This window comes from Sus scrofa, chromosome 9 (assembly GCF_000003025.6).
Source record: "Sus scrofa isolate TJ Tabasco breed Duroc chromosome 9, Sscrofa11.1, whole genome shotgun sequence".
NCBI classification, from domain to species: Eukaryota; Metazoa; Chordata; class Mammalia; order Artiodactyla; family Suidae; genus Sus; species Sus scrofa.
Genome location: NC_010451.4, coordinates 131,983,786 through 131,997,310, shown reverse-complemented (window position 1 = coordinate 131,997,310; position 13,525 = coordinate 131,983,786). Strand labels below are relative to the sequence as shown.

Genomic DNA, 13,525 nt, shown 5'->3' with positions numbered 1-13,525 from the left:
CGTCTGTTTCTCTCAGTGAGCCCACCGCAACCTCCAGGGAGGGAAGAGATGCTGATGTCTTCGGTAAAAACATCAGCTGAACCACCTGACTGACGTGCATAAGCCATGTCTACCTAAGATACAGAACCGGAAATACCAGAATCGCCTTCAGTACATGAGACACTCAAGACATGAGGCCTTCAGCCCAGAGGCCACCGAGGGACCAGCAGACCCCCCCGGTCCATCTCAGACTCGCCCTGGGGTATATGCTCACTGAAGAGAATGGCAAATGGAATCACTAACTCTGTATAATAATTATGTTACCGTTTCTCCCTTTTGTACCCAACATGTACAGTTAGACAGGGGACAGTTAAATGCATGATCTAACGAAGCTTGAAAATGCTGAAACAGAAGAGAAAGGCAAGGCCTTGTTTTTGTGATACACCCACTCAAGGAATATTCTGCGACGTGGGGAAATTCACACTGTTCAGGGCACGAAGCTGTCAGTGTGGAAACCCTGGAACTCGCCCCCTTGCTTCGAGGCGTAAGCACTGCGTCTCCTCCCATGAGAGCGCCGCTGGCACGCTCCTGGGAAGAGGTTGTTCTTTGAGTTGTGTTCCCTGGAGAGGAAGAGCTGCTGGCAGAGGGCCATGCACAGGCTTTTCCCTCATTCCTCTCAGGCCCATTTGGCTAAATGTCTCAGGGTAGGAAGCAGGGTAGGTAGCGGGGCAGGGACGAGACTTTCTGGCTGAAGGAGGGCAATGGAGTGAGGCCACTGACTTCAGCTCAAAAGCTGCAGGACCAGCCCCCTTGGAGTTGCTGATGCCCAAAGCTAATCTCTCAGGTCAGCACCTGCATGGCCACCAAGCAAAGCGTCCCCTCAGTTGCCTGCTCCAACACTCCAGCTTGGAAAACAAGTCCAGATTCTTCTCGATAAAAGCAATGTGTGTCCTTTGCTTTCCAAAGCAAGACATATTATTCCAAATGCCCCCCAATGAACACTTATCTTCATGCCCCATCTGGAAGGGTTCTATTGAACCTATGACCTCCATATAAAGAAAAGGATATTTTACAAACCAAACAGTGTTTGCAAAGACAGAAACAAAATACTATTCAACACCTCTGCAGCCCTGCTGCAGCCATGCTTCCATAAGGCCCACTTTCCATTCTTCTGATATAATTCATCTCTATTCAGCAGGAAACCACTAACTGAAAAGCAAGTTTTATACTTGTGCATAGACCTAGATTCTTCATTAATATACTTTTTGGAAGTGGTTACAGACAAATACAAAGTACCAATACACTGTGACTGCGAATATCTCCGTAGAAAACTGGGGTCACCAGGGAAATGAAACTGTATTCCAAAACCCTTAATGGGACACATCTACTGGTGTTACCTGCTGCACCAGGTGCTACAGGGAGAGAGGAACAAAGGAACAGATTCTGAGCCACCTCTTGCTTCCCCTACAAGTGCCTTAAGTCTGCAACTCGCCCATAGGAAAAACACTAAATCTTGGCATAAAAGAGATGAGGCAGACTGAATCGGCTCGAGAGAGTGCAGATGCTCCCGTGCAGAAGAGGGACTCATCAGCCACACGGTGTAACCCAACACACACACGGCTGCAAGGAACAACACTGAGCTGATGAAAGAAAAGGAAACCGAAGCCAGCAACAGGGAAAGATGAGATACTTGACAATTCCAAGCACATGAAGGTAGGGTTCAGAACGGTCCGAATACTCACTGTTCTTCTTGTACATCAAAATTTCAAAGGAGTTCATCTCATAGTTCTCAAATGTTTGCCGCACCTTTTCAATGGTATCTTTATCAGTCAGCTCCCCGTACATAAAACTGCAAATTAATCAAAGAGCCCACGTTAGAGTAACAAGTATTTATTATTCTACAAGCATAGGTTAAATACCTGTTCTATACCCAACACTGGGAACACACACACACACACACACACACATGCACGCACGCACACACACATGCATACACTGAGAACATTTGTTCAAACAAAAAAGATTTACTGATTGAACTGGGATCAAGACTCCAGTATTGACCCCTCCAAACCAACAGTTTTTTATTTTTTTTTTTTGTCTTTTTGTCTTTTTAGGGTCGCACGCACAGTATAAGGAGGTTCCCAGACTAGGGGTCAAATCGGAGCTACAGCTGCCAGCCTACTCCAGAGCCACAGCAGTGCAGGATCCAAGCCAGGTCTGCAACCTACACCACAGCTCATGGCAATGCCAGATCCTTAACCCACTGATCGAGGCCAGGGTGTTAAACCTAGGTCCTCATAGATACTAGTCAGGTTTGTTAACCACTGAGCCACAACGGGAACTCCCCAAACTAACAGTATAATGAGTGAGACCCACTAGAAAAGAGTAGGTTGGAACAGTCAATTAGGGAACAGTATGACCAGCACGTAAGGAATCACAACACAAAGAACAGGCAGGATGTCTGCACGGTCAGAGGAGGCTTCTCGGAGGCCAGACAAATGAGCTCTACAGAGCAGGGAGAGGCTAGCTGAGAAAAGGAGGGAAAACAACATTCTAGGCAAAAGCTGAGCATGCGCAAGGCACAGAGTTGAGGGCGAGGTAAATTCTGGAACCTGAATGCGGGTGAGTTCAGTACGCCTGGACTGCAGACAGTGAGGGGAACTGGCAACAGATAATATGAGGGACATGAAGGGGCCAGATCAGGACAGAGACCGCGGCATCACCAGCCGGGTGAAGTAATTTCAACTTCATCCCAAAAGCAATGTGGGGAGAGACATGGGTGAGTTTTAGGCAAAAGAGTAACATAATCAGATCTGCGTTTTAGAAATACAAGGTTGGGGAATGGCCCGAGCAAGCTGGCAGAATGAGGCTGAACCACAGCTTTCTCCTCTTCTCAGTTCCAATAAACAAAAGAATAAGGGAAAAAAATCACAAAAATTCACCAACCAAACAAGAGAAAGATGCAATCTGAGGCTGTAAACATCAAGACACCGCTAAGGAAAGAAAGAGAAGGGTCATCAAACAGAAGGGTCAGCCACTGTCTGTGCAGCTCTTTTTCTTACTCCACTACAAAAAAAGAAAAGAAAAAAGAAAAGGAAAGGAAAAGAAAAGAAAAAGGAGCACTAGGTTGAAAAAATCAAAATGATAAAATCCTACAAATTCTTCCTTTTTGTTGTTGTTTTTTTTTTTTTTTAAATGTCTCACCTGCAGCATATGGAGGTTCCCAGGCTAGGGGTGGAATCAGAGCTACAGCTGCCAGCCTGTACCACAGCCACAGTAACTCGGGATCCAAGCCACATCTGCGACCTACACCACAGCTCATGGCAATGCCAGATCCTTAACCCACTGAGCGAGGCCAGGGATCGAACCTGCATCCTCATGGATGTTAGTCAGATTCGTTTCTGCTGGGCCATGACAGGAACTCCCACAAATTCTTTCTAATACACCTCCATACTCCGTACATTTGGAGAAAAGTAAACTATCAGGGTAAATAAGCAATATTAAAAAAAATATTTAGAGGAAGCCTCTGGATAGCAGATGCTCTTGCCTAGTAATTCTGGTTCTCAGCAGAGGCAGGAAAACCACCAGGACTGTCCATTTCCTTGGGCCTTGGCACCGAATGTGGTCTGAAGAATAGGGAAGGACAGCCACGCCCAGCCCTCAAGGCTTAGTTAATGCAAAAGCAGCAGGAGGGGTTCCCAAACAGCTCACAGCCATCGTCTAAAATTGTGCACACCGAATGCAATCCAGCTCTTTCTTAACGACGTGAATCACAGAATCCTAGAATTTCAGAGCTAAGAACCTCAGAGGCGAACAAGTACAATGCCTAAACCACCGAGTCAAGCACCTGGCTTAGCCTGAGAAGAGGACAGGCATGGGCTTACTGCAAGCTTCCCATTTCCCACCACCCTGCAAGAAGAGCGCCCCCCTGTTGGCTTTATGAATTCCATGTCACTTTCATCATTGTGTGCCTTGCCAGCCCACCGAGAGATGCTATCACCCGTGGTGTCCCGTGCGCCTGCGCCACAGAGGGCTCCACTTTGGGGCTGGGCTCTTCATCTAGGAAAACAGATAATGGAGCTTTTGTCGAATTCCTTCTAAAAGAAAGACGGATCAAGACCAACTCTGCTGGCCCGAGAACAAGAGGGTTCCTCCGAAGAGGTAAACACTTGCGCTCCATCACCATTTCACTCAGCCGGTGGCTCAAAGGTCTTTTTCGCTTCCTCCCACTCTCCCTTTCTGAGTGGATTTGCCAGACAGGTGACCTCCACTTCAGTCATGTGATGGCAAGTATAATGCTGGCAATTTCCTTCCCTAGGGGAAAACACTAATCCCTGCAAAATGGAGACTTTAAATAAATGAAGTGCCATAGCTACACCCAGCTTTCCTTACTCCTGTGTATTTCTTCAAGCTGTCATTCAGCGGTAGGTGTAAGCTTCCTCTGCCTGGCCATTAGATTTCAGATGCCTGCAAGGCAAGAAATAAGCCAAAGAGGCTCCTCCACTATGAGGGATGAAGCGAGCACAAAGGCATGTTTATTCCTAGAGAAGGGACACCTTCAGAGAATTAAATAAGTCTCTTGGAATTGTAAGTAAAAGAAAAAGTTGGCTCTATTAGCCTGATTTTCTTTTCTTTTTCTTTTTTTTTTTTTTTTTTTTGTCTTTTTGCCTTTTCTAGGGCCGCTCCCGCGGCATATGGAGGTTCCCAGGCTAGGGGTCAAATCATAGCTGTAGCCGCTGGCCTACACCACAGCCACAGCAACACGGGATCCGAGCTGCATCTGCAACCTACACCACAGCTAACAGCAACACCAGATCCTTAACCCACTGAGCAAGGCCAGGGATCGAACCCGCGACCTCATGGTGCCTAGTCGGATTCATTAACACAGGGCCACAACAGGAACTCTTTTTTTTTTTTTTTAGCCTGATTTTCTTAAAGCATCTGATTATAGCCAATAAGAAGCAAGAAAGGTGAGGAAAGGCTGCTCAAGTCACAGGAAAAGGTGACGCTGCCCCTCCCAAGTGGCTCTGATTGCTATGGACACGTACAGACACAGATCTTTACAGCAGCCCAAGAACACACGAGAATTCTATTCTATTATGGAGGAGTCATCCTTTCTGAACCTTTGAGGGGGAAGAGGAATCTTAAATTTTCCATTTCCTAGTCCTCCAAAACCTGAATACTTTCCACCAAACTAGTGACTTGGGAAATGCAGCTTCTGAGACCCGACGTCTAAGCCTGGGTCAGGCGGTCTTTCCACCCTTCGGAGCTGAGTCCAGTTCTGGATTCAGCAGGGTTAGGAAAATGATTCCACTTCATGCCAACACCACTAAAAACAGAAGACACTGAGAAAGGCGAGGTGTGAGAGCTGCTGAAGGCTGTGGAGCCGAGACCTTGCCGGGCAGTGCAGGGTCAGGCCACACACTCCGCTTAACACCTAGTAGGTGCTCTAAAAGAGCTCTTTCTAGCGCCACAGCTCAAGGTCACTGCTTGGTTGGCAACCCTGCCAAATACACAAGCTGCAGAGCACCCTTCGCCTCCACCTTAAAAAAAAATCAAAAGTTTAATAGAGAATTAGTTGAATAAGTCATAGTGCAACACTGTACCATAAGCTGCAGAGCATTCAATGAGATTTTAACCAGATGCAAAAAAATCAGGTAACCACACAGAGCAAGATTCAAACATAAATGATTGAAACATACATTAGAGAAAAATGAATGGAAATGTACACACTAGAGTGATGCCAGTGATTATATCTAAGTTTGGTATTTCCTCAGTTTCCCATTTCTGAGGTTCAAAATTGTAAATATGTTCCTTTTTTTAAGTTTGGTTGAGGTCTAATTGATTTACAAGGCTGTGATAATATCTGCTGTACAACAAAGTGATTCAGTTACACATGTACACACATCCATTCCCTTTCAGAGTCTTTTCCCACATAGTTGATCAAGAGTATTGGGCAGAGTTCTCTGTGCGAGGCGGCAGGTCCCCGTTGGCCAATCATCCTAGGGACCTCAGTGTGCACGTGCCAACCCCAAACCCCCAGTTCATCCTTCCCACCCACAACCACCTGTCTCTTTTGGAAACCATAGTTTTTCAAAGTTCGTGAGTCGCCTCTGCCTTTGAGTTAACATCAGAGAGAGATACAACAGCAGCAAGGCAGCAAAATATGGTACTCTTCTCTTTTTCTGAGGAAAAGCCCTATGACATGGCATTTATTCTTCAAAACTGGCCATACACTTTAAAAATTAATTTAATCATCTAAAATTTTATTTCACTTTCATTTAATTGTATTAAATCTTCTAGCTTTCACATAACTTGCATCTAAAACCTCATAAACTTCTGAGTTCGTGTTTTATTGATAGCATGATTTTTTTGAGTTCTTCTAGGTGTTGCCGCATCTCGCTGACTCTAAGTTCATTCGTCGTAGGGACTATGTTTTAGATCTTCTTCAATTTCCCCGCACGGTACGTAAACTAGAGATGATAGTGGGTGATAACTATTCCTGGAGGAGCACTGGATGAGAGAAGGAAATTCCCAAGCTGGGTAAGCCATTTTCTTTTTCCAGAAAGGTCCCAGGACAGAGTGTTCACAGGAACAACCCAAAGATAAATACCTGCAGGTACTGCTTTTTTGCATCACTTCCGCCCTGTGATAGCCAGACAGCTTGCAAAATCCATCATTGCTGTACACAATTGGCCAGTCCACTATCTGGGCATTCCCCAGTACGAAATTAGTATCTGTTAAAAAGAAAAAAAAAAAAAGAAAAAAAGAAAAGAGCACATGAAGCAAGACATTAATTAGTGGCGTTTCAATAAGAACATAAATAACAACCAATCCAGGTACTTTTGCTTCCTTCCAAAAGTCTCTTGAACAGGAAAATGGCCCTGTGAAGAATACAGAAGAACAGACTTCAGAGCTGAATATTTGTGGGGGGGTTTTGTTTTTCTATTTTCTTTTAATTTTCATTGACATAAAGCTGACTTACAACGTTGTGCTAAATACCTGGAATGCAAATGCTAAGGTTACTGTACTCCAAGAAGAAGCTGACAAAGGAAGCATGCTTAACCGACCAACCAATGTTTTCTGCAGAAATCCAGTCATTTTCATAAGACCTAGTCAAATCCTAATTTTTCATCTCAGTAATGCTGGTAATGTGGAGCCAGAGAGAGCCCGAAGGTAATTTCTTCTGGGATCCATCCAGCCTCTTAGCTTTGCCGGTCTTCTGGGCAGAAGCTACCAATTGGCTTTGCTCGCTCTGATCAGCATTTGCCAATCCTAGAAGGAGAAGGCCTTCGTAGAAAGGCAGAGGAAGGGGGCAGAGGGTTGGCTCCTGGAACCCACACACCGAACAGCCTTCCTCTCCGTAAGGAAGTGACTAGACTCCCTTAAAACTAGAGCTCTGGGGAACCTGATCAAGATTCTCACCAGGACTGATTCTGAAATCACGATGCCCAGACCACACAAATCAGAGTTCTTTCATGGAGCTCCAGCCCACCATTCACGTGTGAGGCAGGGGTGAAGTAAGCCAGATCCGTGTGGTTGCTCAGCGTGTTCTCACCCGTCCCCACCTTTTTAAAGATCAAAAGTCTTCACTACTTTCTGTGCTCAGGAAATCCCTCTGTCCTTCTTCTTTTCAAGACCTTAAATTAAGCAAATAACATCCAGAACTTAAATATAGTCATTATTTTGGCTTGGCGCTCTCCTTTCCACAGAATAATCACCTCTTTCCCACCCCCCCCAAAAAAAAGGAAAGAAAGCATGCACACACACCCTTCTTTTGCTGTCAGCTGGAGGGGTTTGTTTAAGATGTACGCTATGTGGAGTGGAACAATGGTGATGCGTAATGTCCTCATTTAACTGGGAGGTTCGTTTTGTTCTAGTAGAGCATTTACAGTTTATTCGCAATGTGGGTAACCATCCTGTCCTATCTATGTGGGACGGAAGAGAGGAGGGAGCGGAAGGAAAAATAGCGAAATACAATCATCTTCTCTTGAGCATGCTTTGATATACCGAAAAGGACCAGAAAAAAGCACCTTCAGGAAATAAGTCTGCAAACCTGCTAATCCCATAATATGCCTTTAATAAACATCTACAACCAATCCTTCCCTCCATCTCTCTGATACGTAGATAAATACTCCAAGTTCCCACTAGGTACCACGCACAAGGCAAAACCCTGGGGTATCCCACTTGATGAGATATGGCCCATGGCCTCCAGGAACTGCCCAGGACAAATAGGCACGTGTACAAATAACTCAAGAAAGAGAGGAGAGGCACTCCCGCTGTGGCACAGGGGTTAAGCATCCACCATTGTCTCGGCGACGGCAGGGGTCTGATCCCTGGCTCAGCAAAGTGGATTAAGCATCTTGTGTTGCCACAGCTGTGGCACAGGCTGCAGCTGTAACTCGAATTCGATCCCTGGCCCAGGAACTTCCATGTGCTGCGAGTGTGGCCAAATAAAGAAAAGAAAGAAAGGAAAGAAATAGGAAAGAAAATGATTCACTGTTTGAGGCGGGTAAAGAACTGTGTCTCAGAGGGGTCGCGTTTGAACTTGCTCTCGTCTGAAAGGATGAGTGAAAGTCATTTAAACACTTTGAACGCCTAAGATGTAACTACCATAGATGATACAGGAAATCAACACAGAAATGAAACTACAAGGCCTGCCTTTGGTGAACCGAAGAGGTTGTGGGAGGAAGGGCACATTCTGGGCAGAGGACCCAGCAAAGCAAAGGTCTGGTGGCATGGGACGCAGAGCAGACTGGTGTAGACAGAGAGGGCAGCCAGGAAGACGGCAGGACATGCATCTGGAGACCAGGAGCTTTGACTTTATTCTGGAGACAGGATCTTCTCCTCCATGAAAAAGCTCCCATTTCTTGAAGTGAGCAACTAAGCCTTCAAAGAAGTACAAAATTCACGGAATTACCCTGAGTGTAGATGAAATCTAGTCAGTTTAAGTCTCTGTCTCATTGATGACTGGAAATGGCCGTTAACGTCCTGTACAAGACGGAGCAGGAGGGGAAAACCCAGGGCACGTTTTTGCAGCTAATGTCCCACTGCGACTGGGGACTGAGAGGAAAGAATTGCCATTTATAGATAATGGTTTGACTATGTGTGCTTATATTTCTTTCCCATCCAAGGCCTCAATAAAATAAAAGCAAATGAGTTTAAAATGTAAAAATACACACACACACACACACACACACACACACACACACACACAGTGAAAAGGAAAGAAAAATGACTAGGAAGCAGAAATTAAAAAAAAAAAAAAACCCTAGTTAGCACCCTCAGAAAGATTCCAGAGATAATATACCCGTACAGCAAAAACAAGATGCTGGGTGGAGGTGGGGGTAGGGAAGACCCAAGAGAATAAACAAACAAATAAGAGCTCCTCTAAATGAAAAGGGAGTCACAATAAAAATTCAACATTAAAAAAAAGGAGTTCCTGTTGTGGTGCCGTGGAAATGAATCCGACTAGGAACCATGAGGTCGAAGGTTCGATCCCTGTCCTTGCTCAGTGAGTTACGGATGCGATGTTGCCGTGAGCAGTGGTATAGGTTGGCAGCTGAAGCTCCGATTCAACCCCTAGCCTGGAAACTTCGGATTTGACCCCTAGCCTGGGAACTTCCATATGCCGCTCGTGCAGCCCTAAGAGGCAAAAAAAAAAAAAAAAAAACCCATAAATGTTAGAAGAGTATAGTACAGAAAGTTAGGAAACATAAGAAAAAATGACACAGAGAATCAATCAAGAAGCACAGCGTTGCAGCCTTATAAGAACAGCAGAAAGAACCCAAGAAAAAGCCAGAAGACATTTTAAAAAAAGAGAAACAATCAAATTTGAGGGTAAAATGCCAATATTTTCAGATATGCAAAGATCTGGGAAATTTATCTCCCCTTTATTCGTTCTTAGGAAGCTACGTGAAGATGTCTATCAGCAAAGTAAGGAAGTTAAGCAAGAAAGAAAGACTATATGGAAACTAGAAAAAAAAAAAAAAGGTTCCAAATGTGGAAAGCAGAGAAGGAAGCTCATAGAAAGCATTCATTTTCTATCCTGAGAACGGAATGGTTCAGAGAACAGAAATTCCGGAAGAGAGTTATCTACAGATAAAGTTGGGATCTAATGATATTCTTAATAATTTGGAACAACAAACATTTAATAAAGGAGCAGGAAATGAATTGGAAACATCAAAGAAAACAAAAGCTGTGCATGAAGGAAACGCAAATCATACCGTATCACGTCACTGCCGTAACGTACACACCTTATTAAATTCCAACTTTTAAAACCAACATATCGTCAAAGCATGGAAAATATAACTCTAAGTATCTGACTATAACCTCATTGATTATTCACTGCACAAATGCAGATGATAAGCTTAGAGAGAGAAGAGAGATCAACCTTGAGACGGTGTCTAGAGCTGATATAATAAAAAAGAAAGGTATAAATATTTCACTTAAAGCTGCAAAGCTAACCAACAAGGGAATAATGTATTAGGAGGAGGGGTAGGAAGTGGATAAAGTGAGCTAAAACCTCAAATAAGCTAACAGAAGTCAAAAGCTATCTAAAAATGGATAAATCTGGAAATAGCTGTAATGCATGTTATTTAGAGACATGGCAGAAACTATAAGAAGAAACAGCTAATATTAGAAAATGTGGCCTCAGGTAAGCAGGATGGGTGAAAGGACAAGGCACAGGATGATTGTTTTTCTTTATAAGCTCTTCAGTTTGGTATTTTTAACCATGAACACATATTACTTTGATAAAAATAAGTATATTCTTAATTTTTAGTGAATTTAATCAGAAAAGATTAATTTATTGATTAAATTTTTCAGTTACTAAAAAAAATGAGAGCAGGATATATTTTAAGCTCCAGATTTCACAGTAATACCTCGTAAAAGTGTTCTGGGCATCCTTTAAAGGTTTGCATCGTTCCTCAAGCACTGTCGCTGGGGTGCAAATTACAGGCTTATCTGGTTAAAACCAAGCCCACTAGCATCTGCTTTGACCTTAGAAAGGAAACGAAAAACAGGAAGTGCAGTAGAAATGTCATCTCACCAGCCTACTGATCATCCACTTAGAGGATTTCTCATCATAGAATTTACAATCCCCAAAATTTCCTCCCACCGCCAACCCAAGCACGAAATCGCAGCTTCCAGAGCACAAGATACTTTTGCCACTATGTGAAAGAAGAGCTAAAAATTTCCTCTTCTTGGACTAGAGTTTTCTCTGGATATATACATGCACCCCAATGTTCATAGCAGTACTATTTCCAATGGCCAAGACATGGAAGAAACGTAAGTGTCTGTCAACAGATGATGGATAAAGAAGATATAAAGAAGATACACACACACACACACACACACACACACACACACACACACACACACACACACAATGGAATATGACTCAGCCATAAAAGTGAAATAATGCCATTTGCAGCTACATGGATGGACCTAGAGACTGTCATACTAAGGGGAAGAAGCCAGACATCACTCATATGTGGCATCTAAAATGTGATACAAATGAATTTATTTACAAAGGAGAAACAGACTCACAGATGTAGAAAACAAACTTACGGTTACCAAAGGGGAAAGAGGGAGAGGGATGAATTAGGACAAATTAGGAGATTAACAGATACCCAGTACTATTACTAAAACAAATAAGCAAGGTCCCACTGCACAGCACAGGGAACTATATGCAAAATATAATAAACTGTAATGGAAAAGAATACGAAAAATAATACATATGTATAACTGAATCACTTTGCTATACACCAGAAACTAACACAATATTATAAATTAACTATACTTCAATTAAATAAATAAACAAATATGCCTTAGGGGAAAAAAAGAATTCCTTCTTTATCCAAGGACGTGGAGGGAATGAAGGAAAGAATTCTAGTTCCAGTCACAGAGCCATTAGCCTTTTCCACAGGAGACCCTAAGCGTTTAGAAACTCTTCCCCCTTTCCTGCCCATCCCTAGAACACGCATGTGCACCCTGCTACGGATGGCTAACAAAGGGCCTATTCCAGAGCTTTTTCAATCTGTAAGATGCAAATAGGTGACCTGCAAATTACCTTCCAGAGCATGATCTCTGGATTTGCAAAGTGGGGGTTACCCACGCAAGTAGCGTAAATCACAGATCATCAAGAACTAAGGGAGTCTACCTAAGCAATATTCTAGGTATTAATGAGAATGGGTACCATTTACTGATAACTACTCGGCACCCAGCTCTGTACCAAGTACTTTATCATATACCAAAGTGAGTGTTTTGAACCTTTACAATACTCTGTGTGAGGTGGTATTTATCGAATAAAGTGTCATGGACTTTATGCTTTTACTCATCAAAAGATCTAAGTCTCTAAGGACACAGTTACAGCAGGGTAAAGGCTGGGATTTGAAATTCCCAACCGAAATTCACGCTTTTAATCATTATAGTACATAGCCTCTTTCTTCTACTAAATACTAAAATCAGACCATTTCTATGAAAATCTTTGTAACACCTTAGATTTATGTGCTTCTCTATAAAAATGCTAAGTTTAATGAGGTTTTTTTGTTGGTTTTTTTTTTGGTTTTTTTTGGCTGTGCTTGCAGCGTGTGGAAGTTCCTGGGCCAGGGATTGAACCTGCACCATAGCAGTAACCTAAGCCACAACACTGACAACACCGGATCCTTAACCTGCTGTGCCACAAAGGAACTCCTAATGAGACCTTTCATTGTCACCATTACCAGTAGCATCATCATATATTATGATTCTTTCTTGTGATACACACTGATGCCCTCAGGAAATACTGACATGGGTAGAACTAAACTGTTCTTCCTCTAAATGCCTAGGTGCTCCCATCTGCTCAAGGCTTTGTCTCTTCCCTCTTCACAAACTATCACCTCTTAGTTCCTAAAACTTAGTGTGCTGACCTCTTTCTAGAGCAGTCCTCCTTCCACGCAATGATAGAAGAACAGAAGGGGCAGGAGCAGAGGAAGAGAGGGGAGCCTCTGCCTGGACCCCCATGTGAGACTCAGGGGTGGGAGAGAAACCACACTGGCTTCAGCACCTCGAAGGTGCTGCTCTAGTCGGCAATCCGGAGCCTCCCCCGGCTCCCATGGGGTCTGAAAAGAGTCCAGAAGTTCCCAGCTGCCCCACTGCTGCTGGAGTGGCAGAAGCGGGTGGTTATTACAGCGGAGTGAGGTGACCCCATAGACAAAGGCTGCATGTCATACTGCCCAAGCCTAAGATCAACTTGGGGGTTCAGGAAAATATGAGGGGTGAGCCACAGGGCCAGCAAGAGCAAGTTACATACACACATCACACACACACACAGAGACAGAGAGTTTATGCTGGGCTGGGGCAGAGCACCGAGTTCTGTTCAATCCAAAGAACAGAATATAAGTGCACCAACCATAGACCTGAGCCCCACAGATCAACTGGTCACCCAGCAACCAGCAGCCCAGAGGCCATTGCCAGAGATCCAAAGAAATGGGGCGGCGGGGGGGGGGGTTAAAGCCTTTCACTGGAGGATCTGAGGATCTGAGGCTTGCCCCTTCCCCACACA

General features: G+C 43.9%; 1 protein-coding gene across 1 annotated transcript in view; it reads right to left on the bottom strand.

Annotated features, from left to right (window-relative positions):
• KCNH1 (potassium voltage-gated channel subfamily H member 1) overlaps positions 1-13,525 on the bottom strand; it is a 375,464-nt gene that overhangs the window by 338,719 nt on the left and 23,220 nt on the right. The window contains 2 exon segments of the mRNA XM_021063876.1: positions 1,722-1,828; positions 6,593-6,716. Coding sequence (XP_020919535.1) covers positions 1,722-1,828; positions 6,593-6,716 — 231 coding nt within the window.